Source organism: Ochotona princeps, chromosome 17 (assembly GCF_030435755.1).
Source record: "Ochotona princeps isolate mOchPri1 chromosome 17, mOchPri1.hap1, whole genome shotgun sequence".
NCBI lineage: Eukaryota > Metazoa > Chordata > Mammalia > Lagomorpha > Ochotonidae > Ochotona > Ochotona princeps.
Genome location: NC_080848.1, coordinates 35,560,683 through 35,578,827, shown reverse-complemented (window position 1 = coordinate 35,578,827; position 18,145 = coordinate 35,560,683). Strand labels below are relative to the sequence as shown.

At 51.8% G+C, this 18,145-nt stretch overlaps 2 protein-coding genes across 3 annotated transcripts; one reads left to right on the top strand and one right to left on the bottom strand.

Annotated features, from left to right (window-relative positions):
* Positions 1 to 205: 205 nt before the first annotated feature.
* TMEM199 (transmembrane protein 199) lies at positions 206 to 7,164 on the bottom strand. 2 transcript variants are annotated; one of them, XM_058675539.1, is made up of 6 exons: positions 6,898 to 7,164; positions 5,926 to 5,999; positions 5,522 to 5,611; positions 4,564 to 4,606; positions 4,244 to 4,356; positions 206 to 609 (listed from the first exon to the last, which is right to left on the bottom strand). In XM_058675539.1, the coding sequence occupies exons 1-6, from the start codon at positions 7,106 to 7,108 to the stop codon at positions 583 to 585; spliced, it is 558 nt and encodes a 185-aa protein (XP_058531522.1). In that variant the 5' UTR covers positions 7,109 to 7,164; the 3' UTR covers positions 206 to 582. The 2 variants fall into 2 exon arrangements, with proteins under 2 accessions (XP_058531522.1, XP_004594068.2); XM_004594011.2 differs by lacking the exon at positions 206 to 609 and adding an exon at positions 3,575 to 3,942 and having other exon boundaries at positions 6,898 to 7,161.
* Positions 7,165 to 7,234: 70 nt separating this feature from the next.
* Positions 7,235 to 16,219, top strand: POLDIP2 (DNA polymerase delta interacting protein 2). The gene is made up of 11 exons (XM_058675538.1): positions 7,235 to 7,478; positions 9,100 to 9,181; positions 10,863 to 10,960; positions 11,966 to 12,062; positions 12,227 to 12,302; positions 12,411 to 12,518; positions 13,288 to 13,424; positions 14,142 to 14,168; positions 14,390 to 14,515; positions 15,242 to 15,321; positions 15,765 to 16,219. The coding sequence occupies exons 1-11, from the start codon at positions 7,318 to 7,320 to the stop codon at positions 15,877 to 15,879; spliced, it is 1,107 nt and encodes a 368-aa protein (XP_058531521.1). The 5' UTR covers positions 7,235 to 7,317; the 3' UTR covers positions 15,880 to 16,219.
* The last annotated feature ends 1,926 nt before the right edge of the window (positions 16,220 to 18,145 follow it).

The following is an 18,145-nucleotide window of genomic DNA, read 5'->3' as shown; positions in this document are numbered from 1 at the left end:
GAGGTAAAGCAGCATTGGCTTTTGGTATCACTGTCATCTGTAATACCAACTAATCCTCAAATAAAACCCCATCTCTGCACCTTAATCTGGATTGTTGTGTGCTGTGAATGAATAGGGGCAAGGGCCGTTTGCTTTAGAAATGTATCTCCATAATGTAATCCCTAAATAGGCCAGGTTTCACATGGATTCTGGTGAATTGCAGGGAGTTCCCTGGAGGGCTTAGGACCCTGCTGGTGGGCCATCTCTGAGGTGATGGGAGCTTAAGCTGGCACCTCCTGCACATTCTAAGTGCTTCCCCTCCTGGGGCTGCTCTGCTCTGGAAGGAAAAGTATGGAGCTTGCAACTGCTTTGCACTGGGTTCAAACCCTGGCACTGCTACAGAACCATAGCATCTCTTGGATACTCTGTCTCAAAAGCAGGGATGGCAACATTTGCTTCCTTCCCTTGGGAATAAGAAACCATAGAGGAAAAGGGCGTCCTGTGGTGACACTTTGTAAAAACCCAAAGAATGCTACTTCCTTCTGTGTGCAGCAGGCCATGACAAACTTGGAGCCCCAAACTTCTCCAGCCTCTGACCTCCTGTCAAGCACTTCGCTGGACAGACTGCACCTCAGAAAGCACAGGGTAAGAAGACAGAGGGGTGGAGGGTTGGCAGAGCTCATTCTTCTGTGCTAAGAACTGGTGCACAGGCCACCAGATTCCTATTCCTAAATCCACCCTTGCAGATGGAGTCCAGCTTGTGCAGCAGCCATTGGCTCCTTGTACAAGACTGGGTCTTTTTTTGTTTGTTTGTTTGTTTTTTAAAGATTTATTTTTATTACAAAGTCAGATATACAGAGAGAGGAGGAGAGACAGAGAGGAAGATCTTCCGTCTGATGATTCACTCCCCAAGTGAGCCGCAACAGGCCGGTGAGCGCCAATCCGATGCCGGGAACCAGGAACCTCTTCCAGGTCTCCCTCACGGGTGCAGTGTCCCAATGCATTAGGCTGTCCTTGACTGCTTTCCCAGGCTACAGGCAGGGAGCTGGATGGGAAGTGGAGCTGCCGGGATTAGAACTGGCGCCCATATGGGATTCAGGGGCGTTCAAGGCGAGGACTTTAGCTGCTAGGCCACGCCGCCGGGCCCAAGACTGGGTCTTGTACCTCACTATCCCAGAAGCAGGCACAGTGCCTGGGCCCCGAAGCAGTTTTCCATGTGTGCTTAGTGTCAACAGCCTGGGAACTGGGGCCAGGGATCCAATGGAGAATCCATTCTAATGGCTGGCTGGCAGATGAAATGATCCTGCTTCAACCGTTTGAAGTCCTTGGGTTAGAATCTTTTTGAGGAGGCCCACCTGTCTCCCATTCAGATGTCTTCCAGTCTAGATCCAGGTAGCTGGTGGATGTGCAAATACACCTGTGGTGACATCCTGTCACAGGGAATGAAGACACAAATACAGCCACAGAATCTCCACAAACCCTGTGTAGTTTTTTTTTTTAACCTTTTTTTTCCGCTGAAGATTTATTTATTTATTTGAAAGTTACAATGGGAGGGGGAGACAGAGATCTTTCATCTGTTGGCTCACTCCCCAAATGGCATCAATGGCCATAGCAGGGCTGGTTGGTCTGAAACCAGGAGCCAGGAGCTTCTTCTAGGTCTCCTACGTGGGTGACAGAGGTCCAAGGACTTGAGCCATCCTCTGCTGCTTGACAGGAGCATTAACAGAGAGCTTGATCAGAACTGAAGAGCTGGGACTCACACTGGCGCCTATATGAGAATGCCAGCACTGCAGAGGGCAGCTTTTGCTTGTTACACCACAGTGCTGGTCCCTGGTGTAGCTTCTTCACCCAATCTCCTCATAGCTGACGCCTCTCCCAACTGATAAAACCGGCAAACACCATAGAGGAAAGCATTTACTTAGCTAATGAACATAATTCGTAAGAACAGAAAGAGCTTTGGAAAAAAAAAGAAAAAAAGTGGAGGTGTGTGCATAGGAGCACATACTCTGAACAGAAAGAGCTGCCGTTCGGTGCAGACCACTGATAATCATCACAGCTTTGGAAATCTCCGCTTTATCTTGTTTGTCACAAACTGGCAGTAAGAACATGCTGGACACGACAAATATGTATTATATAAATAAAATAACTAAGGTTGATACATTTCCTTTCCTTATTATTTAAGAGGCAGAAAGAGAAACAGACTGAAAACCAGAGTGCCCATCTATCTGTTGGTTGACTCCTAAACGCTTGGGGTGGCAGGACCTGGCTTACCTGAAACTGGGTGACAGACAAGTACCCAGTCATTTCAGCCATAACTTGCTGACTTCCAGGGTCTGCATTAGCTGGAAGCTGGAATCAGAAGCTGGACGTGGGAGCTGAACCAGGTACTCCAACATGAGGCATGGGCATCTTAAATGGTATCTTTTTTTTTTTTTTTTTTTTTTTTTAAAGATTTATTCATTTTTTATTACAGCCAGATATACAGAGAGGAGGAGAGACAGAGAGGAAGATCTTCCGTCCGATGTTTCACTCCCCAAGTGAGCCGCAACAGGCCGGTGCGCGCTGATCCAAAGCCGGGAACCAGGAACCTCTTCTGGGTCTCCCACGCGGGTGCAGGGTCCCAAATCCTTGGGCCGTCCTCGACTGCTTTCCCAGGCCACAAGCAGGGAGCTGGATGGGAAGTGGAGCTGCCGGGATTAGAACCGGCGCCCATATGGGATCCCGGGGCTTTCAAGGCGAGGACTTTAGCCGCTAGGCCATGCCGCCAGGCCCTCTTAAATGGTATCTTAACAATAGGGGCAAAAGCCTGTCCCGGACTACTATTATGCGCTCCATACAGATTCTATTGCCATACCAACTCATCTAAGTTTGCAGTAGCTTAAGAGTACATACAAACAGCAGGACAACATAGGGGTTTTTGGTTCCATTAAACAGCGAAGAACCACAGAGCTGCCCATTTGCCTTTCCATTCTGTCTTCTGGAAAAAGGGCCTAATGTCATTTCCTTTTCCACAAGAGAGCTGCTTTGCTTCCAGCTCCATCAGTCTATCCCAACCCATCTTGCTGTGGCTTGATGTCAGTGTTCTGATCAGCTCTTCTTCCAGCATAAACTGGGGACAACATATCCTTTCTGCTTCCTTGGAAGCTTCTGATCTCAAAATTACAGGTCTGCATTATAGATGTGTGGGTCAGAGAAGGCGACAAGTTTAAGGCAGCATGGCTTCTACCTGGGCCGGCCTGGATTCCATTTACTTCTTTTTTTTTTTTTTTTAAGATTTATTTATTTTATTACAAAGTCAGATATACAGAGAGGAGGAGAGACAGAGAGGAAGATCTTCCATCCAATGATTCACTCCCCAAGTGAGCCGCAACGGCCAGTGCTGCGCCAATCCGAAGCCGGGAACCTGGAACCTCTTCCAGGTCTCCCACGCGGGTGCAGGGTCCCAATGCATTGGGCTGTCCTCTACTGCTTTCCCAGGCCACAAGCAGGGAGCTGGATGGGAAGTGGAGCTGCTGGGATTAGAACCGGTGCTGATATGGGATCCTGGTGTGTTCAAGGCGAGGACTTTAGCTGCTAGGCCACGCCGCCGGGCCCGGATTCCATTTACTTCTGATGGAAAAAACCCAGTGCCCAGAATGACTGGAGAAGGTATGGACAGACCAGCTCTCTTAAAGATGTGGTGGGGCTTGGATCTTCTTCTTGGAAATTCACAGAAGATAGAACTTCCTGGAGGAATCATGTGTGGCCTGGCTTGGTCCCTTGACTCGATGGAACTACGAACAAGGAGCCTGGCGGATTGGCTGAGGTCATGATGGGCGGTCAGGAGCCCCTGGGCACCTTCTCCAGACTGTGACAATGAGGCACTGGTTATAGCTCTCCCAACTCGCCTTCCATGGCACGCACCATGACATACAGCTCAGCCAGCCCCACCACCGAGGCGACGATCAGGGCAGCCAACACCCGCTGGGGAGGAGAGTGAGGGTTAGGGGACACATACAAGCACCCAGCTTTGCAGTTCCTGGCACCTCTAAGAATGAAGAGCCCCCAGCCCAGTTCTTAAGTTTGGGAAGGAGAAAACAGGATCCAACTTCTCTTAGAACTATGTCCTCCCGTCCATATGACTGCTGGAAGGCCCAAATGCTCCGTGTGTTTATTAAATAAACATGTCCAATACCTCATTTGTGTGGGACAACTTCCCATGTGTCCTCCCCTTCCCTCTAATACCCTCACCTGGGGCACCTAGCTTTACCCAATGCCTACTTACCGAGGTCATTTCTGTGAAGATATACTGGCTTCCAAGATAGGTGCAGACGAAGGCGGCTACCACCGTGACAATGAAGTTGAAGATGGTGATGACCAAAGCCTTCACTGACCTCACTTTGGGGAAGAACCCAGAAGAGAAACCTTCAGGTCAGCATTCTCCAGGAGACCGTTATCATCTGGCTACCTCCCTCATCAATTGGGTTCTCCTCAAACCACAAGTCTGAATGACTCTGACTCAACATCAGAATGCTGGGATGGGAAGGGGTGCCATGACCCCATCCTAGGAAGAGGCGTTAATGGCTTGGCTTCCTAGTACCTCACCTTGTTTTCCCAGGTCACTGAGAGTCCCACCATGTCTTGGATCCTAGGGGGAAACAAAGCAGATGATTCTTGAATGCGAGTAGCTTGAGGGCAGTACAGGCAACGCTCATGGTTCAGTCTCGGCCCAACCTTCCCTATTCCCTGACACATTCACCCTGTCTTCTCCACGGATTAGTTCGTCCAGGACCAGTGTCTCTTCTAGACCATAGAGCAAGAGGGAGAGGACACAGACCAACAGTGCCCATTCAATCCTGTGTTGCTCCAGGTCAAGAACATGCCAGAGAGCAGTGAGAGTCCTGGCAGAAGGTGCACAGGCTTACCCCCCTGCCCTCCATAGCCACCATCTAAGAACTGACCCCCACCTCTATAGTGCATAAGAATTAGTCATCAAATTCGGAGGGAGGGGAGGGACGAGGGGACATGTGGCCCACAGGCCACATAAAGCCTACAGTATCATTTGGTTTGGTCCTGCAATGGCAACTGCAGGTGGGACTTGAAATTCCGTAAACTTACAGCAGGCTAATTTTTTTTTTCTTTCAATTTTGTATGACTCAGTTCCCTAGACGCACAGATTTCCCCTTCCCCCCTCTCCCACTATTTTCCCCTGTACTGTTACAATAGCAGAGTCCTTCAACAACAGTCACAAGTCCAACATTCTACTATTTAAGTATACCATGATATGGTAGGTAATAGACAATGATAAAAGTCCAGCATTCTACTGTGAAGCTATATTATTTAGCAGCAGGCTAATTTTTTTAAGTCGATCATTTCAGAGGTTTCCCACCCTGAAAGTGAATGAGTGGAAAGTTGTTGTAGTTTACAAGATGTACAGAGCGCCTATGGTCTCTGAACAGTATTCACACCACATTTTCATGTTGGTTTTTTTTTTTTTTTTTCTCTGTGCCTCTTTCCAGCACAGGGTCCTTTTTTCACACACTTATATTGAAGAGGGTGTTACCTGACAGGTGACATTGCGAGTGATCCGCTTATACTCCTCATTGGCTAGCTGTATCTTAATCTTTTCTAGCCGTGCAACCAGCTCTGGGTTCTGAAAGAAAAATCAAACGAGAATTACACTCTTAGTTTGCTGGAAAATACATCATTATCCTTCGCTCCCAGGAGACCCATATACCAGTTATACCTCCACTAATTTGGGAACTATTTTTTTTTTTTCTGCAGGGGGCTGAAATGATCTTAGTTTTCCAATCTGTCAAATACAGAAGGCTATATGGTTCCTCCACCCCAGATACCCATAACACAAAAGGCAAATTTTGAACCCCAAAGTCAATTTCTGTATTCAAAGTGTCAAGAAGCAGTTCAACTCCACCAACAGCCACCCTCACACCTATGTGCCTTACATACCCGTGGGGGCTTCACCACCTCTGGGAGGTAGATCTCGCTGCCTTCTAGGAGCTCATGAAGGTACAGTGTGCCATCTGGGAAGAAAAGGTTTGCCCAGACATAATGATGCGGAGAGCTGGAGCTGAAGGGTTAAGCTCAAGGAGGGTGGCCCTCTCTACTAAAACAAAACAGTTACCTCCAGGATCGTGTTCAACAGAATCTACAAAAGTCCACCCAAGAACATTCTTGTGTTCCCCAGTCCACTTAAACTGCCAGCTCCCAACTGTCCTGCTCATGTTACAACCAAAGCATCTTTGCATTTGCCTGTGGGTTACGTCATTTCATTGCTGCCAGAGATCTGCAGCAAAGATCACAGTGATACTAGACAACCAGACAGTCTTCTTCTAGTTCATCTAAGATCCTCTCTAGTTCTTATAGGGGAAAAGTTTATCTTTTGTACTTCTGGCGAGGCTATGCTAAGTAGAGCCGAGTATATGCTGGTGTGTTTTATGGCCTCTCCTCACATCTACCTGAGGTGGAGAAAAGAAAAATTTGTCTGCAACAGAACTCAGACCCCCAATCTCAGACTGCATCTTTCAACACAACCTGCCTTATCCTATCTTAAAAAAAAAAAAAATCAGATTTCACTTAAGATGGGAAGAAATCCGGATTCCTAAACTGCAAAGACTCACTAGGCTGCACTAGTTCCGACTGCGGAAAAAAGGCAAACAGGGAGATGCTGTTGTTAGAACTTGGACTTCCTCAAGGGTCCGGCAGGTCCAAGGATCCATCTGCCAAAGGCGGTTCTCAAGAAACCAGAAAATGAACAAAATCTGTCATCCACAAGGAATTGCCACGGGAACTGAGAAGGGAGCGGGTCTGAGGTGATTCGTGTGTTGGCTGGCCGAGTGCTCCGCAGGTGGAAAACGAGGGGGGTGAAACGAGACCTTTGAAGGGGGTACACCTGGCAGCCGGGAGGCGCCCGGGGCTCACCCCTTTCTCTCAGGTGCTGGTGCAGATCCCGGAGCAGACGGAAGGGAATCAAGCATCGAGGGCTACCGGGACGATCAGCGCCCGCGTGCTTAGGGCTGAGCACGGCTTCAAGCTCAGCCCGGAGCTTCCGGGGCAGCTTCTCCGGCTCCAGCTCTCCGCCGGGGCCCAAAGCGCGCAGCAGTCGCTCTCCGGCAACCAGAGAAGACGCCATAGCCCGTCCACTCCACAGTCAGGTGACCTGCCCGACTCCCCCAGCAGCACTTCCGCCCGCCGTGCGCCGGAAGCCGCGGCGCGGCCGGGCGGAGGGCCCCGGGGGCGGGGCCGCGCGCGGGGCAGTGTGGGGCGGGGGCGGGACGTCGCCCGGCCGCGGCTCGGGCCTTGGGTCAGCAGCCACCGGGTTGGCCGGCGTCCGGGCGGGACATGGCGAGTTGTGCAGCCCGGCGGGCCCTGGCTGTGGGCAGTCGCTGCTGGTCCCGGTCGTTGACAGGAGCCCGCGGGCCGAAGCCGTTCTGTGCGGCGCGGGGAGCAGGGGCCTTCCTTCCAGCGGCGACCACGACGGCGCAGAGGCATCTCTCGTCCCGGTGAGGGACCGAGCGAGCGAAGGGACGCTGGGGCCGGGCCCGGAGCCCCCCGGGAGCGTGTTTTCGGGCCAGCGAGGAGGCTTAAGGAAGCCGGGCCTGCGGACCGTGACAGGAGTTTGTCCTGGGAAAAGGGTCCTGAGTGGGGATCCGACCTGCGCTACCTGGGTCCGTGCCAGGAGTCGGGGAGGGAGCGCGCGGCCCGCAGCGCTGGCCGCGCAGGCTGGGCTGGCTCTGAGGAGAACCGGTCACCCTCCTGCCTCCCCGGCCGTGGTCCCAAGCAGAGAGCCTTCTAATCCAGTCCCGGGGCTTCGAACTGGAGCTCCCAACTTCCCCCTCCATTCCCCTCGCCCAATCAGGTTTCCCTCAGAAAGATGCTAGGTGGGCTCTCGTGGGTCCCCGGGAAGAGAGCATGCGCACATGAAGCCACGCGTGTTTGGGGATGGGACGGGCAAATCAGAGGGGCCCCCGGGGATCGTTGGTGATGAAGCACAAAGTCCACGCGTGCCAAGCACCGCGCCTGACGGTGCTGTGAGGCACTGGGACACAGCCCCGGCCGGAGAGGCAGCTGACAGAGCTGACCTTCAGGGACTGCACGGAGATGCTGCTCCTTGGGAGCGGTGATAACTTCCTGCAGATGAAGACCCTTGTGTAAACTGATGTGAATCTGAACAAAAAAGTCTTGAGAGATCTTAGGACTAAGAGTAATAATGGGAATAAGGTAGGAAATTTCTAGATAATTTAGCCTTTCAAGGGAGAGGTGTGGACTATTGCTTATGTGGGGGAGGTGGACATGGAAGTATGTGGAAAGAATGTGTTGAGTACCTCTGATATGCTAATCTCTGAGGGAAGCACAGGCTAATCAGGAAATTCCTAGGGGACCTGCGAGTCTATGATGGACATGTAACTGCGATGCATTGCTGGGGTGCAGAGCTAAAATGCTGTGAGGGGTCAGGAGGGTGGATATGGGGTCCACCTAAGCAAAGAGTGAGAGCATGATAAGAATGCTGAATGAAGACAGAAGAAAGTTGGGACTGATGCTATGGCTCAGCATGCTAATCCTCCACCTACAAGTGTCAGCATCCCTGATAGGTGCTGGTTTTTAGTCCCAGTTGCTCCACTTCTGAGCCAGCTTCCTGCTTACAGTCTGGGAAAGCAGTGGAGGATGGTCCAAGTCCTTGGGCCCCTGCACCCACATGGGAAACCAGGAAGAGACTGCTGGCTGCTGGCTGTTTGCTTCTGGTCAGCTCAGCTCTAGTCATTGTGGTCATTTGGGGAGTGAACCAGTGGACGAAAGACCTCTCTCGTCTCTCTGTAAATCCGCCATTCAAAAAAAATATGAATGATTCTTTAAAAAAGAAGAAGAAAGTGATGTGAGAGCAGTCACATTGAACACTGGATGATGGGTCAGACTTTCCCCAGAGAGGGGCCCAATGCTGGGCCTTAGGAAGGGCACTAGGTAGCTCTTTGGTGTGGGGACTTGGCAGGGATGTGCAGAGCCTTTTCCAGCCCAGCAATCCGAACACTTCTCTTATTTTTCACTGCCCTAGTAGCTTTTTCCTGATGGACAAGTACCATCTCCTTTTCAGCTTCATAGTTACTCGTTCTTTTCCTTCTTCCTCAGAAACCGACCAGAGGGCAAAGTGCTGGAAACAGTAGGTGTGTTTGAGGTGCCGAAACAGAATGGCAAATATGAGACTGGGCAGGTGAGTAGCAAGCTGCGTCATCATTCTCTTTCGTGGAGTTTTCTGCTTCCCAACAGAAGTAGACATGATCACAGGCCTTGAATGGTGTGGTTTTCCATCTTGGTGTGTGGTGGCTGACCAGAATCACAAGCTACATCTTAAAAAAAGAAACAAAAAAAAAAAACTATCTTTCTGGGAGAGAGAGAAAACACTACCATAACTGGCTCAGCTTCCCGGATGCTGGCAGGGGTGGGCTGGGGATGAAGCCAGGAGGAACCAAGGAGCTTCATCCACGTTTCCCACGTGAGTGCCAAGAACCTACTTATGGGAGCCATCCCTGCTGCCTCCTGGGCCCCGCCTGAGCAGGAGGCTGACGTCAGGAGCAGAGCCAAGAACTGAAGCTGGCTACTCCAGTGTGGGATGTGGCTGTATTAAAATCGCAAGGAGAGTTCTGGGTTTGAAAGCATTTGTGTGTCTATGGGCAGATTAGTGTGGCCTGAGGAGAAGCGAGGGGACTGGAGCTTCCTCTGCCATGGTGGATGGTGGGGACCTTTAGTGTTCTTTTCTCTGATCAGAGTAGGGTGAGCTGTGGGTATGAGGCTCTGTTTCTGTCAGATTTAGTTTATGTCCACTGAAATAGATTTAGGGGCCTGGCACGGTGGCCTAGCGGCTAAAGTCCTCACCTTGAATGCGCCGGGATTCCATATGGGTGCCGGTTCTAATCCCGGCAGCTCCACTTCCCATCCAGCTCCCTGCTTGTGGCCTGGGAAAGCAGTAGAGGACAGCCCAAAGCCTTGAGACCCTGTACCCGCATGGGAGACCTGGAAGAGCTCTTGGATCCTGGCTTCGGATCAGCGCAGCACTGGCTGTTGCGGTCACTTGGGGAGTGAATCATTGGATGGAAGATCTTCCTCTGTGTCTGTCCTCCTCTCTGTATATCTGACTTTGTAATAAAAATAAATAAGTCTTTATATATATATATATATATATATGTATGTATATTTAGGATCTTACATAAGACAGACTTTTTCAGTAGTTCAGTAGTTTTTTCTTCTTCTTTTTTAATTGGAAAGTCACATTAGTAGAGAAGAGACAGAGATCTTCCATCCACTGGTTCACTCCCAAAATGGTTGCAATGATCAGAGTTGAGCCAGTCTGAAGCCAGGAGCCAGAAGCTTCTTCTGGGTCCCCCACGCAGTTGCAGGGTCCCAAGGCTTTGGGCCATCCTCAAGCAGGGAGCTGGGTGAGAAATGGAGCAGCTGGGTCATAAACAAGTCCCATATGGGATCCTGGTGTGTGGAAGTGAAGGATTTGCATATTGAGCCATTGCACCAAGCCCCCATGTTTGTATTTATATGCCTAGAATGGACCAGGCCTTGGACTTAAATCACAAAGTACAGTGCATGTGGTTCCTGCCTTCTCATTGTTGAGAAAGGAATGAATGATGTGCAGGTGGCTGCTGGCCTGCAGTGTGCTGATGGCGAAGAGAGGGAAGGCTCCCTGTGGGCTCATGCTGAGCAGTGCAGGGTGGTTGCAATCAGATGGGTGAAGAGCCCGAGAGTATTCCAGAGTTGATATGGTTCGCCCACAGTGTGGTGGGGCCACATGCTGGAGGGGCTGCTTCCAGGACTGCTTTGTGGTTCGGCCCCACTGCATGGATTTGCTGAGCTATGGGCTCACTGAGGCCTCCCTCTCCTCCCAGCTTTTCCTTCACAGTGTTTTTGGCTACCGAGGCGTTGTCCTGTTTCCCTGGCAGGCCCGACTCTATGACCGCGATGTGGCTTCTGCAGCTCCAGAAAAGTAAGTTTCCCTGTTGTTGTGTCTCAGGGCCTTCGCAGGAGGCCTGTTGCATGGTGCATATCTATAACCAGGGTCTCGGGGGAGAAGACATTGTCCTTGTAGGCCATACAGACAGCCCCACAGTGCTTCTCTGACACTAACGCCTGTGAAGACAGTGTTCTGAGTGCCAGGACCGTCTTAATTCAAGAAGGGTCCTTTAGAACCCCCAGAGCATGCTTGCTTTTTTTCCTGAAGATTTATGTATTTTTATTTGAAAGGCAGAGTTAGAGAGAGTGAGAGAGAGCAAGAGAGCGCTTCTACCTGTTGGTTCACTCCCCAAATGGCTGCAAAAGCTGGAGCTGGGTTGATCCAAAGCCAGAAGCTTCTTTTGGGTCTCCCATGTGGGTGTAGAGTCCCAAGGACTTGGGCCATCTTCTGCTGCTTTCCCAGGCACATTAGCAGGGAGCTGGATTGGAAGTGGAGCATCTGGGACTTGAACCAGCACCCATATGGGATGCTGGTGCTGCAGGTGGAAGATTAACCCATTATGCCATGGTGCCGGCGCTGAGCAGTCTTGTGAGCTACCCTTGATTTTCATTGTTGGTGGCTGAAAGGCACCTGGGAGGCCAGTTGTTTTTATTTCTTGGTGTTCAGTGGAGTCTTTCTCCTCCTTTCACATCACCACCAGGATATATTACAAAAGCAAAGGGCCAGCGCCTGGGTTGTGAGAAGAGTAGGCTGCTATGGGCCCTGGGGACTGACTTGCAAGGTGGGTTTTCCCAGCATGGCCTGCTTCTTCCAGGTGCCATCAGAGAGGAAGACGAAAGATGATATTGTGCTGGGTGGTGGGTCCTCCGGCTGCACTGTGTGTTGCTGACAGGGGAGCAGTTGGGCTTGGGTGTGGTGGGCAGGTGCTGCAGCCTCTCAGCCCAGAGGCCTGTTGAGGCGAGGAGGTGGGAGGAAGTGTGGTCAGTACGGCTTCCATTTCACTCCAGGTGATCTTGCTTATCCTGTCCCACCCCACAGAGCAGAGAACCCTGCTGGCCACGGCTCTAAGGAGGTGAAAGGCAAAACCCATACTTACTACCAGGTGCTGATTGACGCCCGTGACTGTCCACATATAGTAAGTCAGTAAATGGGCTGGCCTGCAGGCTCTGGGAGAAGCCTGCACCCCTATGGGAGCAAAGTGAGGCAGGGTGGGCAGATACAGCCCAGATGTGCCCTGGCGCCAAAGCATCAGGATGGGTCACGATTCATGAAAGCTGTTAACCAAGTTTCCTGCCTTAGTCCCAGAGATCTCAGACAGAAGCTGTGACCTTCTTGGCCAACCATGATGACAGCCGGGCCCTCTATGCTATCCCTGGTGAGTAGAGTTTCTGACTGGTGTCTGTGACGGAGGGGAGGCTAATGTGCGATCACCTGCTGGGCGGGGTCTTGGTACCAGCAGTCCTGTCCCTCTCCTGTCTGCCAGGCCTGGACTATGTCAGTCACGAGGACATCCTCCCCTACACCTCCACCGACCAGGTTCCCATCCAACACGAGCTCTTTGAAAGGTTTCTCCTGTATGACCAGACTAAAGGTAATTTCTCAGACAGGGAAGTTGAAATGGGGCCAGCCACGGGGGGAGCATGGCATGGAGAGGTTTCCAGAGCTCTATTTTTTTTTTTATAAAGATTTATTTTTATTACAAAGTCAGATATACAGAGTGGAGGAGAGACAGAGGAAGATCTTCCATCCAATGATTCACTCCCCAAGTGACCCGCAACGGGCTGGTGCGCGCCAATCCGATGCCGGGAACCAGGAACCTCTTCCAGGTCTCCCATGCGGGTGCAGGGTCCCAATGCATTGGGCCGTCCTCGACTGCTTTCCCAGGCCACAAGCAGGGAGCTGGATGGGAAGTGGAGCTGCCGGGATTAGAACCGGCGCCCATATGGGATCCCGGTGCATTCAAGGTGAGGACTTTAGCCGCTAGGCCATGCCGCCGGGCCCCAGAGCTCTATTTTCATAACCCTTTCAGCATCCTGCTGGGCCTGTCAGGGAAGTGGAAGTTACATCCTTGTTGATGTGGATATAAAGGCAGTGCCCGTGTCTTTTCCACATAGGGCGCCGAGGCTCAGGGTGATGAGGAGTGACTCACGAGGTCTGCCTTCCCTGTTAGCTTCCGCCATCTACTCCTCCCCAGGGCCAGCTTGGCGCCAGCTCTGTGTCTCCTCCCCGCAGTTCTCTTGCTTCACTGCTGTGTCCTGCTCACCTCTGTGCCCCTAGAAGGGCTTCCTGGGAGGTGCAGTTGAAGAGTGGATACAATGCCCTGGGGTCTGGGTGTGCTCACCAGCTCCCTCTTGCCCCAGCGCCCCCCTTTGTGGCTCGGGAGACACTGCGGGCCTGGCAAGAGAAGAATCACCCCTGGCTGGAGCTTTCTGACGTCCACCGGGAAACAACGGAGAATATCCGTGTCACGGTCATCCCATTCTACATGGGCATGAGGGTATGCGCCTGATTTACGCCCTTTCCTGCAGTGTTAGACTCAGGTTTTATGGCCTGCTCCCGGTGGGGCTGCTCTAAACGTGCACCTTGTCCCCTTAGTTTGACCCCCATGTGCTTCCTGTGTTAGGGGTGGGGGGTTGAGTGGCCTCTGGGCAGAGGCTGACAGAGCCGGAACCCCTGGGTCCCAGGAAGGAGTCTGGCACAGAAGGAGCGTGTCTGTGCAGAATGGCCACACGCTTGTGATGATCAGTAACACAGTCTGATCACATGTCCCCTACGGTAGCCACAATGATGTGGAGCTGTGTCTTGCTTGGCTGCAAGCTGGGCTCTGGGGGTACAAATATGGATAAGTACCGTCCTGTCCTCCAGGTTGTCAGGGAGGCCTACCTAGAACGTGCAGTGAATTGCAGTAGGGAGACCTGAGAGAGCACGAGCCCAGGCAGCAGTGAGGAGGACAGGGCCAGCCGGGACCCTGTAGCTGACTTCCGTTGATGTCCAGCTCTGTGGCAGTGGGACGAGCAGAGTGGGACCAGGAGGGATGTCTTCCTGGGTTTGGGGAGCATATCTGGGTCATCCTCACCAACCCGATATTCACAGCTGGTTTGTTACTCAGCTGCCTGGACTGCTTCTCTGTGGGAAAGATGTTGATTGGAACAGGATTGTTTTGCCCCTTGGGACTTGACTTTGTGTTTTTTTTGTTTTTTTTTTTTTCTCCCAGGAAGCTCAGAATTCCCATGTCTACTGGGTGAGTGTCTCCCTTGGGAGGAGAGGAGCCTGCCGTGGCCTGGGGATCAGCTGAGGAGCTGGGGTGTTCTCTGGGATGGGAGGGTGTGGGGAGGCTGGAGCCAGTGCAGTGCAGGAAGTAGCTGTTGTTGCCTTTTGCTGTCCATAGAATTTGAGGTGTAGCTGACTAGCCCAAGATTGTTCTTTCTCAAAATGAACTCTGTCCCCCGCCATGCCCTGCAGTGGCGCTATTGCATCCGCCTGGAGAACCTTGACAGTGACGTGGTGCAGCTCCGGGAGCGGCACTGGAGGATATTCAGCCTCTCTGGCACTTTGGAAACAGTGCGAGGCCGAGGCGTGGTGGGCAGGGTGAGTGTCGCTGGGCAGGCTTGTGGCTTTGAGTGGGACTTCCTCCTCTCTGGTTACAGATGGAAGCTCACTTTGATATGTTGGGTGGGTTTGGGTTAGAAATGTTACAGTTACCTTGTGGGATAGGGTCCTTATGACCCATTTCGTAGATGGAAGATAGTAAGATTGAAAAGCCAAAGAACTAGCCTGTAACTGGTAGTAACAGGACCTGGCTTTATTATTTATTTATTTATTTATTTATTAAGATCTATTGGAAAGGCAGATTTACAGAAGAAAATAGAGAGAAAGATCTTTCATCCATTGGTTCACTCCCCACATGGCCACAATGACCAGAGCTGAACCGATCCAGTTAGGAGCCAAGAGCTTCTTCCAGGTCTCCCACATGGGTTCAGGATCCCAAGGCTTTGGGCTGTTCTCTGCAAGGGAGGTGGATGGAAAGCGGGGCAGCCAGGACACAAACCGGCACTCATATGGGATGTTGGCAGTTACAAGGTGAGCTTTTAGCTACTGAGCCAGCTCAGTGTCCTCACATTCATTCTTGAGATTATCTTTCAGAGTCAGAATAAAAGGCCCAGGTTAGTGGCCCTGCTGTGTGAGTAGGTCCTGGCAGGTTATCCCTGTGGGGCGAGCATGCAGTCCTGGTGACATGGCTGTCAGTGCGTGGCTCCGGGGCAGAAGGACCATGTCCCAAGGGCTTGGCCTACCCCATTTCCTGCACCTTTACAGGAACCAGTGCTATCCAAGGAGCAGCCGGCATTCCAGTATAGCAGCCACGTCTCCCTGCAAGCTTCCAGTGGGCACATGTGGTAAGCGAGCTGTGCTGGGGTGGGGAGCATATCTGGGTCATGCTTTCAGCTCCCGTCTGAAAGTGAGAGCTCATGTGTGCAGTGTTGGGTCAGGTGTTCATTGCTGTGTGGGACTTGCACGATCACCAGGACTCCTTAGGATTTGTGGACTGAGGTCTGATGGTTTGATATTACACTGAGGTGTTCATGTAATTCCCCCTTCCCAGTGTTTCTCTCCTAACTTGAGCATGCAGCTGGGTAGTTTTCAGCAGTGTGTGTGCAAGGACCAGAATATGGGACAACTGTGCTTTTTCTGCTTAGGACCAAGGGAGGTGCTTGGGTCTCTGGGTCAGTCAGCCCGCCATGGATTAGTTGGGAGCACACAGGCCTCTTCGTGCTGTGGCTGTAGAACTGAGGGCTTGGGGGTACCCCTCAGCCCTGAACCCTACTTCTCTGACCCACAGGGGCACGTTTCGCTTTGAGAGACCTGATGGTTCCCACTTTGATGTCCGGATCCCACCCTTCTCCCTGGAAAGCAATAAAGATGAGAAGACACCACCCTCAGGCCTTCACTGGTAGGCCAGCTGAGGCCGAGAGCCTGGCCCAGCCCAGCTCACCAGAGGAACAGATCTCATCCCACACTTGCTGCAGACTCTTCCTCCTGGTTGCGGGGCCACACTGAGTCACTTAATCTTTTGCACCATTTGATCATGGGGCCCTTTGGGGATGCAGTTGTTTTCTTTGGAAAACCCATGTAGGACTCCTCCAAGGCTGGCCTGTTTATAAACGCTGTCTGCACTGTGTTCCAGTAAACTTTCCACCATGGAACTGTTGAGCTGCCATAGGCCTGTAGGAGCTTCCTGGCCTATCACAAGTTGTCTGGAACATTAAGTTTGGTCAATAAACCAGTGCACGCTTGGCCACCCTTGCGGTTTGTGCCCCTAGGGCCCAGGGCTGCCTCATGGCTCAGTGGAGGCTCTTGGTTCTTTTCATGTTGCCCTTCCAGGGAGCTGTGCCCTCTGTGGGGTTGTGTCGGTTTCCTTGACGCTGGCTGGTCACCTCCCAGGGGCACTAGGAGCTGTCCGGGATGCTCTTGTTCTTCACCTCTGCAAGGACACAGGGAGGCCAGCATCAGGGCCAGATATTCAGCCTCTCTGGCACCTTGGAAACAGTGTGAGGTTTTGGCTCTGACAACCCACAGGCCTCTCAGCCTCGCTGGGCCTGAGAGGAGTGCAGCCAGCCAGCGGGCTTCATGAAGCAGTGTCTGTCCAGCATCCAGGCCAAAAATGTGGGAATTCAGCCAAGGACAGTGACTGAGCCAAGCTGCTGTCATATCTTCAAGAGCCAGAGAATTGTGCTACATTTTTGTTCTGATTCTTAGAAGTCCTACTCTGCAGTGATTGTTAAAGAGAGAGTTTTATTCTTGAAATTAAACTGGTTCTAGCCCTTGCTAGTGTTGTCCTCAATCCTCCACCAGGTGAGCTTGGGATGCAGGGCAACTGAGCTAGGTGGGTTCATGACCTAACCAGAACACATGGTCTGCGAGGAGCAGAAATACACCAAGCCCACAGCAGCAAGCTGCTCAAGCTCTCCCCTTGCTGTAAACATCACTCGGTACCACTGTGGTGCAACACAATTTTATTATAAAGTAGTGTTTACATTACCTGTGCTGTTCAGAAAATTTTGAGTTATATGATAAAGGATACTCCTGCCCGGAGCTGTGCCGGCCTTTAGACAGGCTGGGGTCACATCCCACATTTAGTAAAACCTGGTCCTGGTCTGCGTTAATTGCAGATGTCCAGTTTCCTCAGAAACACAAGCTGTGGCCTGTGCCTGTACTTTTAGGGCCACTTCCCCATGGGCTGTTTGGAGCTAGGAAATTTACACAGCCAAAGCTCCTTCCTGAATGGGGCTGGGAACCCTTCAGGGCAAATTTCCCAAGACCTTTATACCCTAGATCCTGGTTAAAGAAGCTAAGATCACATCAAGTTCAATGTTAGTGTTTTCCTTAAGATCAAACAGGTATTTTCAGTGGGAGAAGTGCCAGTCCCCGCACTAGTGTTCTCTAGGGAAGAAATTCAGTCACCAGCGAGACAGCTGAGCACCTCAATGTTAGCAGTGAGTGGAGGCTGCAGGAGACCAGTGGTCCAAGGAAAGGCATGAAAAGATCTCTGGGGAAGGAGGCTTCATGAGGGCAGCTGAGACAACAGGCCAGTGGCCTCCCAGTCCTTGTGGGCAAAGCCTGAATTTGGGTAAAGAAACGGCTTCGTCTTCTGGCTCTAGTTGAGGGCTGGAAGAACTCCCATATAACAGCAGGTGACCTCAAGAGTCTCAGAGCTGCTTGTATGTTCTGTGTAACATGCAAAATGCCTGATCCAAGTCACAGTTGCCCTGCTCCATCCTGTCATTTGCTCATAGCTTCCTCCTTGGAGTCAACTGTGAGCAGCCACGTCAGTGAGCCATAGTAATCAAGAGGATGAGTCTGACAACCTGCACTTCTGCGGGGGTGAGGGGACTGTTCCCAGCTGTTCTGTGAGGCTGGCAGAAGTGTGCTCCTCAGCAGCATTCCTTCGCAGAGGAATTCAGATAAGCTGCTTCTCCAGGGCCAAGTCAAACAGAACAAGGGAGAACCCAAGCCTGGAAGAGGAGCTTGCCCTCCAGCTGGCGCTTCACCCCTCTGGTTAAACTACCCAAGATGGGTAGGTGGCATCCAAGGTGTTCGGGCTGCTTCCCTCATCTCGGGTCCAGAGACTAACCTCTGGGCAGAATCGCTGTCCCAGCTGGGACACAGAACAGCAGCACGGCTGTGGGGGGAGTGGGTGGCTGGCCAAGCACAAGGCTGCAG

Bases quoted from the DNA above. Each gene is read 5' to 3' on its own strand.
- POLDIP2 (XM_058675538.1), top strand. From the start codon at position 7,318: ATGGCGAGTTGTGCAGCCCGGCGGGCCCTGGCTGTGGGCAGTCGCTGC. The intron at 14,516-15,241 runs GTGAGTGTCGCT...GCACCTTTACAG, and splicing joins GCCGAGGCGTGGTGGGCAGG to GAACCAGTGCTATCCAAGGA. The intron at 15,322-15,764 runs GTAAGCGAGCTG...TCTGACCCACAG, and splicing joins GCTTCCAGTGGGCACATGTG to GGGCACGTTTCGCTTTGAGA.
- TMEM199 (XM_004594011.2), bottom strand. From the start codon at position 7,108: ATGGCGTCTTCTCTGGTTGCCGGAGAGCGACTGCTGCGCGCTTTGGGC. The intron at 4,357-4,563 runs GTGAGGTACTAG...TCTTCCCCAAAG, and splicing joins CAGTGACCTGGGAAAACAAG to TGAGGTCAGTGAAGGCTTTG. The intron at 3,943-4,243 runs GTAAGTAGGCAT...TCTCCTCCCCAG, and splicing joins TCTTCACAGAAATGACCTCG to CGGGTGTTGGCTGCCCTGAT.